Source organism: Tamandua tetradactyla, chromosome 16, assembly GCF_023851605.1.
Source record: "Tamandua tetradactyla isolate mTamTet1 chromosome 16, mTamTet1.pri, whole genome shotgun sequence".
Lineage (NCBI taxonomy): Eukaryota > Metazoa > Chordata > Mammalia > Pilosa > Myrmecophagidae > Tamandua > Tamandua tetradactyla.
Window position 1 is genome coordinate 15,539,547 of NC_135342.1, and position 21,517 is coordinate 15,561,063.

Here is a 21,517-nt window from a genome sequence, read left to right on the forward strand (position 1 = left end):
GGAAGTGGCGGGAGGCTTGGACTAACACTGTCATCAGAAAGGCTGAGCTGGGGGTGGGGGTGGCGGATCTTTAGGACGCCATAAATTCAGCTCAGAGCCCGTTTTTCTGGGAGGGAGCGGCCGCATAGCCGAAAGGGAGGTTCACATTTCAGAATAAGTCGGATGGGGAAAAGGAGATTATCAGAGGGAGCAGCGGCTTCCCTCTAAACTGGGTGGGTGGGTGGTGGCTCAAGCCTACCACTCGGGACAAACGAGGACTAACCACTTGGAAAAGATGGATAAATAAGGGAAGAGTGGGGGTGGGAGACGGCTGGGGGGATGGGGGGTGGGGGTGGCATTTCCTTGTTGGGCCTGTCTGCAGACACCTCCAGCCCACCGCCCGCGCCCCTGCCCCACAGCCCCACACAGCACAGTCCAAGGGCTGACATCACCCCCACCCCCCCAGCCGCAGAGGCTGGGTTGAGGTGAAAGGGCCAACAGGCAGCTGGGGGGTGTCCCTCCCCTCCCCACCCCCTGCCCCCAAAGTCACCCGCTGTCCGGCATCGCCGGGGCACAGAAACAAGTGGCAGCACAAAACCCAAGAAGGTGCTCCTGTCCGATGGCAGCAGTGGCAGAGGGTCCGACAGGGGAGGCAGGGAGGCCACACACCCACTTTTGTCTCTTCCCCTCTCTCCTCCTCCTCCTCTTCCAAATCGCTCTCCTTTGTGTGTTTGTTTGTTTTGTGTGTCTAAAGAGTTCACAGAGCAAGAAGGGAGGGCGAGTTCAGGGGGTCGGAAGGCTGGTCGCTGCCGCTGGGGCGTTGGGCGCCGGCGAACGCGGAGACCTCCGGGCAGGTGAGGACAAACGAGGAAGTGTACGAAGGGTTAACAACGGGGAAGGGGTCACCGAGGACTTGAACTTCACTGTGTGTAAAGAGAGAAGCTGTCAGGTTGGGGGCTGCGTCTTGGCTGGTCTGGAAGGGCAGGGGCGGTGGTGGCGGGGGCGGCAGCAGCCAGCCGAAACTGTCTTCCTTAGCGGATGCTGACCCCGGCAAATCTCTCACCTCCGCCAGCGGGCCCGGCCCGGGCCCCTCTTCGAAGGGGATCTTGCAGCCCGGTTTGTGGGCCACCAGCACAAACTCCAGACGCTCCTTCTCCTTTTGGAGCTCTGCGATCTCCGACTCCAGTTCTGCCTTTTCTTCCTCCAGCTGATCTGTTTCCTGCCGTCCAGGAGGCCGGTCATGAAGGAGGGGAGGAAAGAGAAAAAATGCTGTCAGCAACTAGAAAAGGTGGGACCCTGCTGGAACCCTCTCCCCTGGAGGCCCAGGGCCTGGAAGGCAGCTCCAGGACTGACAGGAGTTCTGGTATGCTGTGGGACTTGAGATGAGGATCTTGCCTTCTCAGAACCTCAGTTTCCCCATCTGTGTAATGGGCATGTGGGAAGGGGCCAGGCACACATGGAAGTCTGGTTTGCTGGAGGCACTCAGAAGTTTGTGGAATGAATGAATAATTATATGTGGTTTTCATACCACCTGTTCCCTCTGCTTCCCACCCCCTCTGCCTCCTGGGAAGAGGCCAAGTAGAGGGGGAAGGCAGGGAATTTTCCTGGCTTCCCTGAGGGGTAACAGGTCACCTGTGGCAATTGCCACCAACCGGTGATCTGAAAACTATGGTTGGTTGGGACAGGGAATTGAAACAGGGGAGAGAATTTGGTTTCACAGACTCTCCAGAATATCAAAAGTAGAAAGAACCTGGGAGATTTGATGAGGGATTAAAAAGATGAAGAAACCAAGGCAGCAATGGGTTCTTGCTTGTCCAAGACCAAATGGGAGAAAGGATTAGCTTTCCCCTCTACTAAGGTCTCCCATATGCCCCCTGAGGATGAAGTGAAGGCCAAGAGAGTGGGGGTGGTGGGGGTGGTCATAGGTCAGGACAAGGAGTAGCCAGGAGTCCTCATGAGTTTGTAGGGGTCTGTGTGTGTACACATGGTCCCCCTATCTGGTCACCCCTGTGGCTAATTCCACACATGGAATCTCTGGTACTCAGCCCAGGGTGAGGGAATAGTGGGGGCATGGAGCCTGGGGACAGAGCCCCCCTTCAGCTCTCCCTCACCCCACCCCAAGGGCTCCATCCTCACCGCCTGGAGTCGGTCGGTCAGTTCCCGCCGCCGATTCCTACACTTCGCTGCTGCCAGTTTGTTCCGCTCCCGGCGAACCCTTCGCTTCTCCTCCTCCTCTGGGGTAAGCTGAGTCAGGGAGATAAAGGCCATGAGGCTCATGGACAAGCCACACCTCTTCCATCTATCCCCAGGAGCCAGCTAAGAACCCTCTAGTCCTCACTGATGGCAGCAAGGATGAAAGGGCTTCTGTAGCTTGGAGCTCTTAGTGTCCTCCCACCCCGACTGTGAAAAGTCTCGGCCTCTCTTCCTTCCTCCTTCCCACCCCCAGACCAGATTCTGATGCCCCTGACTCACCGTCTCCTCTCGGGGTCTCCTGGGCCGGGCTCGGGCCGGGCGGGAGGGCCCAGGTCCGCTGGCGGTTCCACTGGTGGAAGGCCCGCCACTGCCACCAGCTCCGCCACTGCTGTAGCCACTCATGCCTGGCGTGGAGTAGCTGGTCCCCGGCATGTCATAGGGGTCAACAGTTGGGGGTTGGGAGGCCAATGGCTGCCCCTGGGACTGGGCCATGGAAGAGATGAGGGTGGGTTGCACGAGCCACTGGAGGTCCTGGCTGGTTGTGATGGCGGTGACCGTGGGCACGAAGGAACCGGGCATTTCCCCGAGACCGGCGCACTCCTACGGGGTGACACATACACACACAGGCGTAGACACACAAACAGAGACACCGACACACACACCCCCAACACACATACACACACCGACCCTGTGAGTGAGCACAGGGCGAGCGGGTGTGGATGTGTGTGTCACAGGCAAAAAGCCACAACACCCACCCTTCCACTACACCGTGACGCAGTGGTTAATGAGAGGATTTCTGCTCAACTGGCTTCTACCTCCTCCTCCTTCCTCGGGGAAAGGTTGCATGGTTCCAGCGGGTGGTGAATCACACCCCGGGTTGGTGACTCTTAGGTTTGGGGGGTGGGGAGGAGGCTGGACACAGCCGGGTGACAGAATCCCCGGGACGGAGCCACAGCCACACACAGCCCAACACCCCACCCCCACCCCAGAGGCAAGGGGAGGGAGGGGGAGAGGCCTTAGGCCAAGCCTCCCTCTACACTCACACAGAGACACCCCTCTGTGCGAGGGGACGAGGGGTGGGGAGGGTCCAGGAGAGCCTCGTTCAGGGGCGGGGGTCCCACTTAAACGGGTGTTGGGGAAGGGTCTAGGAGTTTAGAACAACGTTTCGAGTAACTGTCTCTGCCCAGAGTGAGACTGACAAGTGACAGGTTAGGGTGGACGGACAGGTAGAAGAAAATGACGGCCCGGGCTCTCGTAGACTGTCGCGGAGGGGGGAGTGGCTGTAGGTCCAGGGCCCCCAGCCCCAGTCGGCGTTCATCTCCCCTCACCCGCGGATGGAGTCCTAGAACTGCTCGGAAGGCTCCACTACTCTTCTAGGGGGCGTGGTGAGGGAAGGGCTGGCTCGCCGACCAATCAGCGCCCTGGGAACCCAGAAAGGGCGGGGCTTCTGGAGACCACCTGGCCGGGTCTTCTCGGATTACCGGTTCTAGCCCTGTCTTCGGACCCACCGGAGGGACGGGGTGTCCGGAGCGGAGGGAGTGGGAGTGCGTCTGTGTGTGTGTCGGAAGAAGAGGGTGACGGTCACCATGTCTTCCGAAGAAACCCGGCACACACACAGCTCCTGCCCCTGAGCGCCGAGAGGACAGAGTCCCCGCAATGTCCTCTCGGAGACCCATTGGGCCCCAGAGGATGGCTCCTGTCGCGACAGGAAGGCCTTCGCCCTAACTGGAAAGCCTCGTAAGAGAGACCCAAGCGCCGAGGAAGAACCGGGCCCGGAGAAAGTGAAGGGGGAAGGGAACTGCGCCCTACAAATAGGAAGGGACAGCTGATTGGCCCAAGCCCGCGCCGCGGCCACCAATCGGAACACCGGGCTGCACCCTCCCTTAGCAACGTGGCCCCGGCGTTCCAAAATAGAACGCTCCCGGGACGTCAGGGGCGGGGCGGACGAAGGGGGCGCCGCGCGCCGTGCGTGCCCCGCGTCAGACGGAGGATTCCAGCGCGTCAGCCGTTACGCACGGGTACCCCGTTACGTCTCCGCGCAGGAGGCGGAGGCAGCGCGGCCGAGGGTTCGAGGCCCGCTTTCCCGCTGGGTAGAAGATGACCTGGCGCCGGGACTCGGCGCTTTGAAGGATGAGGAAAGAGGAGGAGGCTACTGGAAGCTTCCGCGGGATTTCCCCCACCTGCTTAACCGCGCCAGCTTTGCGTTGGGGACCTGAGCTGGGGGCGATCCCAGAGCCACCTAAAAGTTCTCAGCTCTGCTACCGCACACACGTTGCACCCAGCGGCGCATCTTTTCCCCCACAACGCTGTATTCCCTCCCCGCGTTCCACGCACACAACCAATCGCAAATATCTCCTGACTCTTCGGAGTTTGCAAAGCGCGCTGCGATTCTATTTCCTTTCAGATCCTGAGTTTTGGCGCGTTACTTAGGAAGCGGGGTTGGCTCGCTATCCCCTTGACTTAAAAAATAAAACCCATAGAGCAGCCCCCTAGAGCTTACCTGGGAGGCGGCGGCGGTGGGTGGACTGCCGAAGGAGTCCACCGAAGACAGATACTGAGACTCGGCGGAGGGCGAGGAGCTGCACCGAGAGCCGGAGTCGTAGTCCCCGGGGAAAGCCTGAAACATTTCCCTGGGCACAGGGGGGCCCCTGTGACCACGCTGGGGTCGCCGGGAAGCCAAGGCTATGGCCGGGTGGGGGAAGAAAGGTGCGAGTCCGGGGTGAGCCGAGCGCGTCCCCAAAGTGCGCTGTCCGGGCAAGCTCGGGGAGCGGGTAGCTTCCCACTCCAACAGAGGCAAAGTTTCTGTGCAGCTCCTTCTCGGTGTGCAGAACCCCACCGAATGCCTCTTTGCCTCTCTCAAGTCCAGGCTCCGGAGGACCCAGGGGCGTGGGGGCCCGCTCCCCCTGGGGCGGAAAGCGCTTTCCCGCTTTACAGAATCAGCTTCAAGTGCGGTCTCCTCCACGCGTCAGGCCGGTCCCACGGGGAAAAGGGGACAGTAAAGAAGAAAGAAAAAGTAATTCGCTCTTCCAAAATAAAATGAAGAATTATCTAGAAGACTCCTTCCAAAAACTTTCTCTCCGGAAAAAAAAAATTAATAAGGTGGACTTCACAGCTCCCAAGAAGAAGAACCACAACAATCAAGTCCCCACTCCCGGCTCCGCGTGTCCCTGCCGTGGCCGTGGCTCTCAATCTTATGAATGAGGCTCAGAGCCGCGAGCCTGTATTTATATGCCCGGGACCCGCCCCCCTGCTTACGTCACTCCACAAACTTCCCAAAATCTCCGGCCCCGCTGTACAGAGAATCTAGCCGTCCGGCCAGAGGTCGACCCTCGCCTCCATCTGGTCACTTGAACGACCTTTGCAACTCCGAGGGTCTTGGGGGCTGCGTTCCGGGGCTCCGGTCGAGAGGGGATTCCGACCCCGCCTCCCCGAGTTCCTGTGACGCAATTAGCCATATAAGGAGCTCGGCCGGCGCGGCCGACTGTTTGTTTGGTATCCTAGCAATGACGTCAGAGGGAATCCCTCGCTCGCTAGCGCACCCCGCGAGCCTGCGGAACCCGCCCGCGCCTGCGCAGTGCCGCGCCGCCCGGGAGGCTGGTATTAATAGGCTTTTAAACTAGCCCAGGGATAGCCAGTTCTGACCCCTATCGGGAAGACCCCAGCTTGCGGGTCCCCCTTGCCTCTGGCGAGTTCCTCCCTTCGCTTTCTCCGTCGGTGCAGCGCCCCCTCTTGTGAGGCCGGGCAGGCCTCCGCAAGGCTGATGTTGGGTGTAGTCACGTAGGCGGGGAAACTGAGTCCCGAGTTGGGTAGGAGGGGCTGCAATGCTCTAGGTGAAAGTGGATGTAGGGGTGGAGTCCGCAGGCTCGCCCGGCTTCTGCCCTGACTCGCTGTGCGAGGCCTGGGAAATGTTTCCCCTTCCTGAGCTTCAGTTTTCCCAGCTGGACAAAGAGTTAGTGTCCGGTACTCTGGCGGCCTCCCACGACCGGGGCTTGGGGTATGGGGGAAACCTAGGGCGAAGTCTCCCTTCTGATGGTGTTGGGAACGTCTGCTTCCCGCTTTTTAATCCATCCCGGAGACGGAAAGAATGTGTGTGGGGGGGGACAATAATTAATTAGTTAGTTAATTAATTATTAGTGTCATGTATATGGCAATTACCAACTACAAGCTCTTGTGCTAAGCCTTTCAGTACAGAATTTGGAATCCTTAAAACAGCTTTGGAAGATTAAGGGTGAAAAATCCCCATTTTATAAAAAAGGAAAATGATTCTTGGAAAGGTGAAGTGATTTGCCCGAGATCCCAGGGCAAGAAATTCAGATCCAGAATTGTACAATTCCGGAGCTCTAACTTTTTCAATCTCCTTGCTGATCTCTGAGACCTGCCTTCTTCAGTGAAATTCCCTGAGAAACCTGGATCTTGGGATTTTTTTAGTTGATAGTGACAATGGCAGCTTCCATTTGCAGGATGCAATGAGCCTTACAAACCCATTCCTCACAGAGGGGCAAAGCTACCTTCCTGAGGCCACTCACTTAGGAAAAACAGATGAAGAGTCTAACTCAAGTGTTTCTAATGCCATAGCCCCGAATTCTTAACCAGCCCCCACCCCCACCCTCATTCTGGAGAGGATACATCCAGCTCCTTCACGAACCTCAGAAGCCTTCATAGTTCCCTCGGGGTGCAGAGCCTGGTATGACCCTGGCACAGCAGGAGAAACACTTCGAAACTATTGAATCCTATAAGTCCAGAGAGGGTAAAGGCCTGGTTCAGGGTCACACAGCAGGTCTGAGGCAGTGCAAGAGGAGGGGGTGGTTGCTGATTCCCAGGAGCCCTAATTCCCAGCACAAATAATAGGGAGTGGCGAGGGGGAGGTGGGAGGCTGGGGGTGGGGAGGTGCATGATAAGGGGAGGTTGAGGTTTCCAGGTGAAAGTCCAACCTCAAACCTGCCCTCTGTCTCTTCCCCACCCCCGACCAACCTCCTCTGTCTGCCACCAGCCAGGAGGAAGGGACAGGGACAAGGAGATGACACAGCAGTCACCTGTGGGCCGTGACTCGGACCCAGCACCAGACAGGGAGTGACCCCTTATTCCTCTGTCCCGTCCAAGCCCCTCATCTCCTCTCCCACTCTGCCGTGGGAGGCAGATCCAGAGAAACACAAATACCTGCCCTGCACGCCCCAACACAGTCGGTTCACCCACCCAGCCTCCGACAAAGTCACGCACACTGGCACTCAGACATTCACCACTGGCAGCAAGACACACAGTGAAACAAGGAAACAGCTGCACAGAAACATACCACACACACTGCACATTGAAACACACCTGTCATGGTAACCAACACACCTGACACACAGACACACACAAAGAGACGTTTCTAGAAGAATGTCTGTACAGACCCCAAGACACATGGGGAGCCTTGAAACCTTCACTAGAGATGCCCACGAAGACACAAGTCCATACACACAAGAAGTTCACACACACACACCTAGACATGCATTCAGATGTACAGCTTGACAGGGACATCTGTGCAGACAGCAGAACCTACGGGGACCCCCAGAACCTCATTACAGATGCACACACACACACACGTGTCTGCCACACCTGGAGATGGAGACAGTCACAGAGACACACACCCAGGCCAAAAATCACACATCCATCTATCCTTTTTCATACAAGAAAGCTGAGGCACAGAGAGGCCACGTCACTGGCCCAGAGCCACACAGCAAGTAAAGAGCAGAGCTAGGATAAGAAGGCAGGGTGTCACGCTTGCTAGCCTTGGCTTTTTTTCAATAATAAAATTTATTTTTAAGGCCATTTTAGGTTTACAGAAAAACTGCACAGAGAGTACAGAGTTTCCATATTAACCCCCACACACACCCACACACGCACACAAGCACATGGCCTCCCCCGTTATTAATATCTTGCATTAGTGTGGTACATTTGTTACAATTGATGAACCAATATTGATGGTATATATATATATATATACTTTTTTTTATTAGAGAAACTGTAGGTTTATAGAAGAATCATGCAGGAAATACAGAGTTCCCACATACTCCCCTCTCACACACTTCTCCCTATTATTAACACTATGCAATGGTGGGTTACCATTGTTACAACCCATGAAAGAATATTATTATCATTGTACTGTTAATTATAGTCCATAGGTTACATTAGGGATCACTGTGCTGTACAGCCTTACTTTTTTTTTTTAGTGCATTCTAGTAACATACTTACAACCTAAAATTTCCCCTTTTAACCACATTCAAATTTGTAATTCAGTGGCATTAATTACCTTCACAATGTTTTGTTACTATCACCACCATCCACTGCCCAAACTTTTCCATCTCTCCCAGATATGTTTTTAGTAACTAAAATCCATGGTTGATATTAGGGTTCACTTTTTGTGTGTATGTGTCTTTGAATTTTGACAAATATCAGGTTTCTGCTGATACAGAATCATTCAGAATAGCTTCACTGCCCTAAAACTGCCCTGTCTAGCCTGTGCCTTTGACTGCTGCTTGAATGAGTTTTTTAATTTAACCTAATTTATTTTTTTCCATAAATGAGTTTATAGATGCCTATCTATTCCCATAGGATGGCTCCTGTCTTGCGGACAGGGCCAGTGCCATCTCTAGGCTGCCTGGCCTGGCGTTCTGGCCCCACCAGAAGCAGCATGTCCTTGAACTAAGGGTGCCTGGAGTCTGTTCCCCTGCCTGGAACAGTCGGCCAGGAATAGCGCCCAGCTCTTTGGGCTGCAGGGAAGATATCATGGCATTAATATGGATACAGCTCTGAATGGATGGTTGGGACTTTTCAGGTGTTTGTTGTTGTTGTGTTTAATTGAAACAAAGCCACCCTGACCTTTGCAGACACAAACCTGTCTGGAGACATCACTGAGAGGCAGAGAACATGCCACTGCCTTCTGGGGCCTCTTCTTCCATAAAAACATCTTAAAAAATGACATTTTTCTGACTGTATTGGCACAAAGATGAAGATATTAATATTATATGCCAAAACATTTTCTTTGACCTAAAAGTTCTGCTTTTACTTTACTTTAAAAAGTATTTAAAAATAAATACTTTTATTTGGGGGGCCCTCTAAAAGTATTGGGGGTGCGGGGAGAAGTCGGCTTAGAAGACACACGCATGCATTGTCTTGCTCGATGTGCAAGCAAATGCATATATGTGCACACACGTGCATACCTGCCCACAGACCATGGGGTGAACAAACGAGTCCTTTTCTGTGGGGCTCGATCATGGGGACCTTCCAGGAGGAGGAGGACTTGAGCATGTGAAGGGGCGTACCCCAGCCTCTGGCTCCCAAGGGCTTGGCCGGCATGGGGTGAGGGGGTGGAACTCAGCCTTCTGCCCCAATGGGCTGGGGGAGTGGGATGGCAGTGCCCGCCTTTGGCTCGCCCAGAATGACCTGTAAACCGCCCCTGGGACATGCTGCTGAAGTCAGGCCTCTGTACGTGCTTCTGCCCTCCCCTCAGCAAAGTCCCTGCAGCTCTCCTCCTTAGTTTCCCCATCTGTAGAATAAGATGACTGGATGACGGGGTCTTTGGAAATCCTTTGAGCCTCTGAAATTTAATAATAAAAAATAATGATGAGGAGGAAGGCAAATTCTTTTATTTTTTTCCTTGAAGTTTTTATTTTTAAATAATTTCAAACCAACAGGACAGTGGCAGAAACAATGCAAAACCCAGACAGAGAATTCCAGCATAACCCCCCACCCCCACCCAGATACCCAGATCCACCAATTTTAACATTTTGCCACATTTCACATTTCTCATATATTCTATCTACCAACCCTTCTATCGCTATCTTATCACATCTCTCTCCCTCCTGAACATTTGAGGGTTGATTGTGTATATCATGCTGCCTGAACACTTAATACTTCCATATACATTTCCTAAGAACAGGGATACTCACTCATGTAACCACCGTAAGTGCATTTGTCAAATTCAAGAAATTTAACATTGATTTAAAGCGTAGAGTCTATATTCTAATTTTTCATGTCTCAGTATGAACTTTTGAGCCTTTTCTCCTCCATCATTAATACCATGTGGGATCACATACTGTATTTAACTGTCATTGTCTCTTTAGTTGTTCTCTTTTTAAATTTTAATGTGTTGACATGTACACATAAACTTTCCCATTGACACAGTGTGCAAAGGCAAATTCTTATTAAGCGTTGGCTGTGTGCCTTGCACTCGGTTTAGCACTTTTGTACAGATTATCTGTTAATCCTCACACCAGCCCCTTAAGTAAGTCTGCTACTATCCTCATTGTACAGATGAGGAAACTGAGGCACCCAGGGAGGTTAAACTTGACAGCAGTGCTTCTCAACTGTTAGTGTACACACCTGCTACCCAACTATCTGGTAAACGCAGATTTGTCTGCAGCCCTCTGGTCTCCCAGGAGGTCCCAGGGGATGCTGAGGCCTGGGCGTCCCAGACCACCCTGGGAGAAGCAAAATCTGTGAGCATTTCTGAGGCTCAAGAGGAGGGAAGCATGGATGCATATACGTGTCCTGTTGTTGTGACTCGGACTGTCATGAGGACATGGCCAGGTTGGTGTAGCAACCCCTGCCTCCTCTGTGCCCAGCATTGAATTGTAAGTGTTACTGGCTGGCTGGGGAGATGGGCCAGCTCCCCACTGGGCAATCCTGCAGGCCTTCTGGAGGGGGTGTTCATGGAGTTTCAGAGAAGCAGCATGGTCCGGATTGGAGGCTGGTAGCTTGATTCTCCCATTACCCCGGCATTCTGCATGTAAACTCCTCATTATGGCCCATAAGGCCCGGCACAGCCCCAGATGTCCCAGTTGCCGCTCATGCCCTTTTATGTTTTGGTGCACAGTGACCTTTCTCTCCTGACTTTGGGAGAGTGCATGTCTTCTTCTTCCCTCTGCCTGGAACACGCTGCCCTTTGCTTCCTCTAGCTCACACTATCTTCCTTCGGGACTCAGCTCCTGCATTCCCTCTCCCAGGTTCTACCACCTCCCTGACCCCTAGGCTGAGTCCGTTCCCTGCTCCCCCGGCATTGCCACTCCCAATGATGTCCATTTAGCTCATCATCATCTGAGCACAGGTGTGTATCCCCGACTGGACTGTGAGCCCAGTGAGGGCTCGGCTGGGACTGTTGTGGTCACTGCTGTGTCCCCAGCTCACTGCTGAGCCCACAGTTGATGCTCAAGAAAAAATTTGTTGAATAATTGAATCCTAAACACCAAGAGACTATCTCAGAGAGAAACATACTGTTCCTCTGCCATTGCATTTGTTGAGAGGGGAAGATGTCACAGATGGGACAGTCGCCGGGCAGTGAGGTTGTACATAGTGACAGGGCCTGACTCTGGCTGTCAATCTGTTTGCCTGTCATTCCTGCTTGTTTCCCAAGGACGCCTGGGGGCAAAGGCCAAGCTGGCATCAGTGGGCCTTTTTGAGGCAGCACACAGATTGCCAGGGATGGGAGGAAGGAGGTATGGTTTATATAACCCAAATCATAGAGACAGGCAAACCTAGGTGTACACACAAAAAAATTTATAGGTTGCACACACAAAAGGCTATGAGCACAGAGTACAGAATGACACAAACAGTTGTACATACACAACACAGAGGTATACAAATCACACACCAAATCACACAGAGGTATACAAATCACACCTTTGTCTGACTGCCCAGACATATAAATCCACACACACAAACTGGCAGGGGCACCCCATTAACCCAGAGCTGTGGACTCCGAGGATTTCTTGGAGATCCACACGGACATTTGTGCACAGGTCCAACCACACTCACACAAACACAAGGAACCTCTAAAGACACACAGACTTGCTCAAAGGTGCATAAAAAACCTACAGACCAGGACATCCCAAGGCACGCAGACACAAGGAATTACAACACCCAGTTCAAATCTCTCTGCAGTTCCTCTCCCACACACATTCAGAACTTCATATACACACATGTGCAGTGTCACGTATCAAGAAGGCACACCCAGTTGCACACACAGAAGCGGACCTGTGCCTGCCGGACACTCCCTTCCCAGACCCCTCCGCTCCTTTTGCAGTGATGTTGTGTCACCAGCTACAACCACTTCAGGCGAGCCAGAAGGACTTCCTAATGGAGGTGGTCTGGGCAGCTATCATCAAGGCCTGAAAAGACCGGACAAGGCTAGAGCCCCCCGAGCACTCTCTCCCGATTTGGGACATGCAGGATGAAAGAAGTGGAAACAGGAAGGACCGCGGGGAGCTGAGAGGAAGGAACAGTCCAGGGCTATGCAAGTGACCGTTGCAGAGAATTTTCCAGCTGGACTAAGGATGAAACTCATGTCAGGAGTAGAAGTTAGACCAGCTGACAGGCCTTTGAGAACTAAGCCGTAGTGACAGACACCACCTGACACAAAACAACCGTACCTTCTTATTTATTTAACCCTCCTAATAACACTGGAGGAAGGGCATTAGCTGTGTGACGCTGGGCCTCAGTTTCCTCAGCTGTAAAGTGAGGGTAATAGCAGCACCTCCCTGCCAGGGTTCTGTAGAGGAAATGCCTAGAAAAGTGTCCGGTAAGTGTAAGTAATGACGATTATTCACCCCACGCAACAGATGAGGAAACTGACAAGCCCTTAGGCAACTTGCACAAACTGTAGGTTGCTGCAGAGTGAGGCCTGGGTGCCACCCCAGGCAGTGTGGCTAGGGAGCCCCGGCACTCGTCGATGGGGGCAGGGCCTCCCCACCCAGACGCGGGGGTTCCGCCCGTGCGCCGCCTGTGCGGGTGAGCATGCGCGCGGGTTGGGGAGCGCATTGTTTGACGACTCCATTGTTCTCTGTACCCCTGTGTTTTGCGACTCCCGGTGTCTCTGCGCAAACACCCAGCCCCCACCCCTCGGCCAGGAACCCGTCACCCAGCCGCTGCCCACAATCCGCAGCCTCCCTGTCCCACCCACCCAGGCTTCCTCTTCCCTGGTCTGCGGCCTTCCCACCGGTTCCCTTCCCCACACTTTCTCCTTCCTGCACCACGAGGTTGTCGGCGGTGGGTGGTCCCCAGCTCTGGCCTCCCCGGTCCCTGACTCAAGCCCTGTGCCCCTTCGCTAACCCCCCGCCAGGCCTGCCCGGCCCCTGCAGCCAGACGGCCACGCGGGGGTGTCCCGGGGGTGACAGCAGGCTATGTGCCCGCGCCCTTGGTAGCTGACTTCCGTCTGTGATTCAGTACGCTTGTCTGGGCCGCCGGGGGTGCCCTGGTGGGGTGATGTCAGCGGCCAGGTATGCGGCCCGGGGTTTCTCCAGGGTGACTCAGGCGCCTGAGTTCCCCGCCCCCCTCCGGCAGAGCTCGGGCATCTGTCCAGGGCAGGCAGCCCCAACGCGCCTGGCACGCCCTTCCCGGCCCCCTCCACGCCCTCTGCAGAGGGAGCTGTGGGAACAGCAGGGTTGGGGACTGGGGGACAGGCTTGAGGAGGGTCCCAGAGGCTCCCCCACCGCCCCCCCCATCTCCTAAGACAGGACTCACAGGTTGTTGTGGGATGGAATTCATTCATTCATGAATTCATTCATTCAGACATTCAAAAATATTTGCTCAGCTCCCCCTTATGCCAGGCACTCTGGACACTGGGGACAGAGCAGGAAACTAGACAGAACTTCTTCCCAAAGCATGGTTCAGAGTCTGCCTATTGTGCTCTAGTTTTATTACTGTTGTTAACTGCTCTCCAAAGCCTACTAGCCCACGAGGCTCAGACTGGTTTCTCTTCCTCCAGGCAGTCCTCCAAAGAGCACCAGCTTCTTTCAATTCCCAGCTCCCAAAACAGTCCTTAGGGAAAGGCATTTCTGGAGTCTCACCTGCAGCCAGCCTGCTTCAGCAGGAACTTTTTCTTCCCAATTTGACTTTAGGCATTACTAGTTCTAGTTGAGTGATTTGAACAACACTAAACCTTCACTGCTCCCTCCTTCCCAAACTCCTACAGCAATAATCATGTTTGTGCCTGCTAGACATTGAGCGCCCACTCTGTGCTTAGACTGAGCTCAGGATTTACAGATGCAGCTTCATTGGAGCATGGCCACCCTTGGAGGAGGTCTGTTATCATACCAATTTTTTAGGGGGGAATCTGAGGTTCAGAAGGAGGAGGCCAGAGCTCAGGACCACGAAGCTAAAGGCTGAGCCCGACACCAGGATTCCAGACCCAAGCATACAGGGGCATGCAGAGGAAGTACCAGTACTGATGTCCCTCCAAATTACTATTTTGTAAACGCATATTTTGTGTTCTCAACGTTCTGTGTATGAACTCATTTTCTCCCTCCCAACAACCTCAGGTTATTCTCCCCATTTTACAGATGAGAATATTGAGGTCCAGAGCTCCTCACGTGAATAGAGAAAGCCTCACAAAATCCATCATAATGACTGAGGCCCTGCTACGTGCCATGCACTGGGGTAGGCACAGAACATTATAGCTGTGCAGCCGGCCAAGCTACCAGACCCTCCTGTGTTCTGATTGCCCCACAAAGCTTCAAGGCACCCATGGGTGACGACCACCCAGAATAAGCACCGAACCGTTTGCCCAGTTCTGCAAGTGTATGCACTTGACATGGATACAGATAAAATCCATTAATTAATTCATGCAACAAAAAATTACCAAGCATCTACTGTGTGCTGGAAGGTACTGTGAACCCAGTGACAACCACAACAGCCCTGGGCTCAAAGTCCAGTGGGGGAGATAGTAAGTAAACAACCAAATATATAATTAGAAATTGTGCTAAAGGCTGTGAGGGAATCTTCAGAGATAATCTAAACAAGTACTTGCATAGTTACATATGGAGGACCATACACAGATTTCTAGAACTCTCCACACACACACACACAATCACACATACTGCATTACTGCATAGTCAAATGTAAAACTATACACATACACAGGTACTCATAGCCTCAAAGTTTCATATAAGTGACCACACGTAGAGACCCAGAGCTGTACGCACACACACACACTCACACACATACACACACAGCCTGGAGATGCACAGCTAGATGCAAAAACCATCCACATCCATAGGTACTTACACAAATGCATTGTTTCACATAGACAACCACATACAAAGACTCACAACCATACACACACACAGAGAAACACATCTGCACAGTCAGCAGGGCAAAAAGCCACACGCAGGTACACATTTGCAAACTTCTGAAACCACTCAGTTGGTAGACTTGCTCTCCACCAGGCAAGGAAAGCCCTCACCGTTACTCTCTCACGCAGGAAATTGCAGATGTGCCTATTGTCACAGGTCACCTACAATCACATGCATTCACACTGCCACAAAGCCAGTTTCATCTCCCTGCACTGAGATTCGTCCCAGCCCTGGTCACATGAAGCTGCTGGATGAGGGGTGTTGGGGGTGTGTGTTGGGGATGAGTTATTAGAACCTCCCATCAGTGGACAGTTTCCCGGTCACAGGACGAAGGACCGCGGGGCTGCCTGTCTGATGGAGAGGCTAAAGAAATACAGGCAAGAGAACCCGAGGGCAGGGAGGAAGGGACGGGAAGGACCTCTCTGGTTGTGGCTCGGCCGTGTGTGTGTGCGCGCGCGCGCACACACACACAGGTTGTTCACTGTGGGACCCTCAATCACAACAGTCCACCTAGAACACCGGAGTGCGAGGCAAAAGCGGCATCCAGGGAAGAGCGCTTGTATCTGTTTTGGTTATTACTATTTGGAGTTTATGAGACAGCCACCGCGCGGGAGGCACTGGACAGACAGGCCGGGGAGGAAGGGGCGCAGACGGACAGATACCCGAGCGGAGGCGGTCCCGGGTCAGACAGGAGGAGCGGGCGACTAGCAGACGGCGGCTGTCTAAAGGAAAACCGGCAATTTGGGGACCCGGTTCTCCCCCGCCCCATTACCGCAGCCCCCCTGCCCCCACCACGGTCCCTGGTCCTGTCTGTCCGCCCGGGCCCGTCCGGCTGCCCCCAGTGCGGCCGCGCAGCCGGGCCCGGGACAAACAGCCCTAGTGTTGCCAGGCGACGGCGTTCCACAGCCGGTCGCGTCACCGCGGCTGCGCGGGAGGGGGAGGGGGGCGCGCGGAGACGGCCGCCGCGGCGTTTGTTGACGTTACCGGGCAACCGCTGCGGTGCTGCCGGGCAACGCCGGCCGATTGTTCTCTCTCTTAAAGGGACAGGAGCCTTTTCAAGGAGTAGACCCCGGCCATGTCTCCGGGAGAGGAGAGGGTCGCTTCTCACCGAGGGAGAGAAAGACTATGGGGTGGAAGCTGTTAGTATTTGAACTAAAACATTTGAGATGTTTGTGTGATATTTATTGCACGTGTGCATAAGAGCACTTGTAGGCACCTACATGGGGGCCTGTGGGGCAGAGAGATACGCTAGAGAGATTGGATTCAGATATCTGTTCTGTGACCTTGACCTGTGATTTCCTTTCTCTGAGCCACTTTCTTTTGTGAAATGGCGAAATGGGGTGATATCACCTACCTCCAGGGTACTATTATATGAAATCCTGTAAAGCACCCAGTACATAGTAAGCGCTCTGTACATAACGGGTATAATCATGTTACTAAATAACTGGCATCTGTCGCTATATCACAGAGTTTTGAAATAAATGAAGTGGTGTTTGTAAAGTGCTTACTGGAGCATTGCACTCAGTACAAGGTGGCTGTTGTATTATTACTGGTGTTTTTATAATTTCCTCCTGTCTGAGTAAAGGAGCTTGTGATAGGCATCAAGTGCTGGCAGGCATTGTCTTTCTTGGTGTCTTAGGGTATGAATGCTATGGAATCAGGCAGATGTGTATTGATCCCTGGTCCTGCAGGATCCTGGCTGTGTGACCCTGGACAAATGACTTGCCTTTTCTTACCCTCAGTTGCTTCCTTGGTGAAATTTGTCATCCCTCACACCAAACAGGGTCACTTGTTGGTAATGATCCCTAGGGGTGGGTTCCGCTCTCTCTGGGTGTGCCAGGTCAGTGCCCCATGTCAGTTGCATGACTCACGGGTCTATGTTATGTAAAGTTCCTAGATTCTGCACAGAGGGCAGGTTATATAAATGTGTTTAATGTGCATCCTACATATCAGGCCCGGGGGGGGGCCTTGGAAAGCCTGCGGTTGCCAAACTGGCATGGACTGCTTCTAGGAAGTAAGAACTATAAAACGTGGATCAGGTGTATTTACACTCTAATTCAAAGGACCATATGCCCCTCTTGGGTCTCTGACTCTTAAGGTGTCTCTCTCTCTCTCTCTCTGCATCTTTCTGATCCTTATCTTTGTCTCTGTCTTACCACCTCTATGTATCTCTGTTACTCTGCCTCTGTTCCTCCAAATTCCTTTCTAAGTCTCTCTCTGCATCCCCTCCCCCATCTCTCTCTCTCCCTATTTCTGTATCCTCAGTCTCTGTCCATTTCTGGGTCTCTGTCTTTGTGACTCTTTTCTTTCATTACTTAATGAAACTTTATCCCCATCACCAAGTTGTTCCCAAAGGAATTCTAAGAAGGCTCTGGGTAGCAGGGAACCCTGTCTTGCAGCTGATTACGGTATGACATTGGGGTGATGGCCCTCTGCTCCCTGGGCCTCTGCTCTTCTATCTGCAAAATTAGGAAGAGTAAATAGTGCAAGCAAGCAGGGGTCCCCATCACCTGGGACGCTTTTGAAAGGTGGGTTTTTCCAGTCTCACCTGCAAAAGCTGTGGGTCAGAATCTCAGAGAGTGGCCTCAGGGATTACAATATATGACATGTTCCTAACTGATTCTGAGCTGCTGGCCTGAGGCCTCCACACCCTAGTCTTGTCTCAGTGCCAGGTTCTGATGCCACATAATAGTGAGGTTCTACAGAGACCTGGCCAGGGGTGAGTGCCATTCCATGGCAGGTACAGGATCCTGAGTGCAGAGGTGTGAGACAGACAGAGTTTGAGGGTGAGGGTGGGGTCAGAGAGAGACAAAGAGAGCAAGGCAGAGCTGGAGTTAGAGACAAAGAGATATGGCAACAGAGAGATACAGAGACTTAAAGAGATGGAGACTTCTTTTCATTCCATCGCGTGCCAGTCTGCATGCCCATGTGTGCTTGTTCAACAGGTTGCTACAGGTAGCTCTGGGGTGTGCCCGGTCCAGTGCTGTGATTGGGTGTGTCTCCCCCACTGGCCATCTTGGGAGGCAGATGCTGGGCTGGGAGGCTCTGGGTGGACCCTCCTTGCATGTGCCTGCCTGCCTTTAAGCATCCGTGATTGCCTGACAGCTGCGCACCAGCCAGGCAGCATTTTCCCTGTCGGGCCACCACTTGCCTCCCCTGCTGGGTGTGACTGATGAGGGTCCCCCTCCTGGGTTCCTGGGACCTATGTGGACAAGCACTAATTGCTGCCATCTGCTGAGCACCGGCTGTGAGTGGGCAAAGCCTGCCAACCCTGAGTTCAAATCACTGTCCCCTCCCATCCAAGTCACTGTCATCTCCCCCTGGACCATGGCAGTCCTCTCCTCACTGGTCTCCCTGTCTCCATTCACCCTTACCCCACCCCCAGCCCCTCAAAGTCTGTTCTCCACATACAGCCAGAGAGATCCTGTTAAAAAAAAATCTCAGTCAGGTCACATCCTTCTTTTGCTCAAAACCCTCCATGGGGCAGTGCGATGGTGGCTCAGTGGCAGAATTCTCATCTGCCATGCCAGAGACCTGGGTTTGATTCCCTGTGCCTGCCCATGCAATAAACAAACAAACAAAAACAAACAAAAAAACCACACACACAAACACAAAACCCTCCATGGTTCCAGACTCGGAGTAAAAGTCTCTCTGACCCCACTGCCACTCCCCACTTTTCTCCAAGGCCTCTGCACTTGCTCTTGCCTCTCTCCGGGTGGGGGTGGGGGATGCTCTTACCCCCGAGATCTGCCTGGCTTCTCCCTCATCAGCTTCCAGTCTGTGCTCAAACAGCACTTTTGCACTTAGGCCTTCCCTGTTTAAAATGGCACCCCCCCCCCCATCCATCTCTGCTGCCCCACCACTTATCACCTGCTGTTGTGCTTGCTTAACTCGTTAATTTATGTTTGTTTATTGCCTGTCATTCTAGACTCCGTCCCCCTCCCCCAATCCCCCAAAGTGTCAGGACTAGGAGGCCAGAGACCTTTGCTTTCTTCTCTGCCCTGCCCTACCGCAGAGCCTGACCCCTCCTACATGCTCCGCAAAGAGCTGGCGGACGTAGGAACGATGGCCGGAATGCCTCGGGAATCTAGCCCTGAGCTCCAGGTCTGCGAATTCACTGAATCGTCCCAACAGCCTGTTTGCTAAGCCCTGCGTATTAATGTGCCCATTTGACAGATACGGAAACTGAGAGTCAGGAAGGGGAAGTCCCTGTGACCGAAGCGCAAAGGCCCTGACACCCTAGACAGCTTGTCCTGCCGTCAGAGGCGTCCCTGCGGGTCGGGGGTTGGTGTGTGTTTCATTTCGCTAGGTCTGTGATTATTTCTGGGGCCCGTCCTTACTCGCCTTATCCGGGTGGGGTGGGAGCGCCCTCCCAGCCTTGGAGGCCAGGCCCGGGAATCCGCGCGCCGGCCCCGCCTCGGCGCGTAGTCGGGACCCTGCAACCCGGCCGCCCGCCCAGCCCGCGCCCCGCCCGGCTGGGCTCGCCCGGGGCCGCCCGGGGGGGCGGGGCCTGTTGCCCGGAGACCAGTGTTTTGCCACCGCAAACTGGGTCTCTGGGCCACCGCGGGGGGGCGGCCTGGGAACCCGCGCCGGGCGTGGGAGCGGGCTGGGCGGCCCGGGGCCGGGGCGGGGAGGGCTGAGCTGCTGTTTTGGGGAGTGGGGGGAGAACTGCTGGGCGGGATTTGGGGGTACGAGGTAGGGATATTGGGGCGGTTTGGGGGAGGTGGGGAGGAATTTGGGGAAGAATGAAAGCTACTGGGGGAAGCTTGGGGGAGCCAAGGGAGAGGATTGGGGGGTAGGATAATGAGGTGTGGTTTGAGGGGGCCGGAAGAGGGGCTCTGGGACGGGTGAGTAAAAGAAAGGGACGGGAAACTGGAAGTTAAGAGAATTCGGGAATTACAATCACGGATAGGAGAGCAGGGAACTTGGACGGGCGGGGGGTGGTTTGGGAAGCCTAAAGGAGGGGGGAGTGTAAAGGACGGTTATTTGCGGGGTCGAGGAAAGAGGCGAATTGTCGGGAGTAAAAGAATGGAGTCAGAGAGTTGGGGGGCACTGAGAGATCAGCGTCCCTGGGGAGAAGGAGGAGGCTGAAATGAGCAGGAAGCAGGGGTGAATCAGAGGAGGGGGCGCCTTGCCCACTTCCAGGCTCCTGGCGGGAGGGGACCTCTCAGCCCATTGTCCCCAGCCGGGCCAGGACATCCGGCCACGTCCCTCGGGATGAGACGTCGGGCTATGTGACACTGGGGGAGGGGCCGGAGTCGGGGCTCCTGGTTCCTCGCCACACCCCATTCCATGGGAGGGGGAGGGGGAGGGGTCCCGAAGCGGTCGGGTGACGTCGGAAGTGGGCGGAGTCCATCAGAACGCGATCCCGTTCCCCCCACCGCCACCAGGGACGCCTTGGTTGAGGCGGTCCCGTGACCAGAGCTGTTAGCCAAGAGGGTAAACTGAGCCCTAGAGGGTGCTGACCCCTTTCATTTGAGCCATTTATTCAGCAGAGATACCTGAAGCACCTACTGGGGGTCCGAGGTTATGGGGACGCGGTAGTGAGCTAAACTGACTCTGGGCCGATCCCTCATTCTGAGGTCAGACTGATTCCATCTCAAACGGACTGGGACTGACCCTGCCCCAGTTTGACGCCTGACCGTGGCCCCACTGGCCCCAGCCGAGTCCTCTGGGGACCCTTCCCTATGAGAGGGGCCAGGGGTGGGGTGGTGGGCATGGGGAGGGAGAAAACAACCCCCCAGTTCCTAAGTCCCCGAGGGCATACAGCCCCCCACCAGGGCCTGCCATTTCCTCTTGGCCTTATCCCCCCCACAGGGGATGACGAAAGATGATGGTCTTAGGCAGATGTCGAATCACCCTGATGACGACACAGCAGCTGACTGCTGTCACCATATCCCCAAGGTGTCATCAGGCAGCCTGAGTCTCTACTCATAAACACCTCTGGGGGCCTGAGGGTCTGAGGATGGGGGCGTTGCATGGTTGCTGGTGGCACCTCAGTATCCAGAGGGGAGTGATTTACTCCCATCCAAGCCCTTCATCAGAAAGTTCTGGAAGGTGCCTTCCTAGCTATACTTATTCCTCCTCCAGGCAGCTTTCCTTGAATTTCTTCCCCTCCCCCAGCCCCCTGGGCTCTGTTCTCTGGCATTCTGACCTGCCCTCTCTGAACTCATCCACTCCCAAGTCTTCAAGTCTGAGCTTCAAAGCCTTTGCCCCACTCTGAGCCTCATTTTCCCCCT

At 54.3% G+C, this 21,517-nt stretch overlaps 1 protein-coding gene across 2 annotated transcripts; it reads right to left on the reverse strand.

The window, feature by feature from the left end:
* Nucleotides 1–315: 315 nt before the first annotated feature.
* Nucleotides 316–5,382, reverse strand: FOSB (FosB proto-oncogene, AP-1 transcription factor subunit). Of its 2 annotated transcripts, XM_077131429.1 has the most exons (5): nucleotides 4,673–5,381; nucleotides 2,452–2,772; nucleotides 2,116–2,223; nucleotides 1,043–1,198; nucleotides 789–902 (listed from the first exon to the last, which is right to left on the reverse strand). In XM_077131429.1, exons 1-5 carry the CDS (start codon nucleotides 4,796–4,798, stop codon nucleotides 900–902), a joined length of 714 nt encoding a protein of 237 aa, XP_076987544.1. In that variant the 5' UTR covers nucleotides 4,799–5,381; the 3' UTR covers nucleotides 789–899. The 2 variants fall into 2 exon arrangements, with proteins under 2 accessions (XP_076987543.1, XP_076987544.1); XM_077131428.1 differs by having other exon boundaries at nucleotides 316–1,198; nucleotides 4,673–5,382.
* Nucleotides 5,383–21,517: the final 16,135 nt, after the last annotated feature.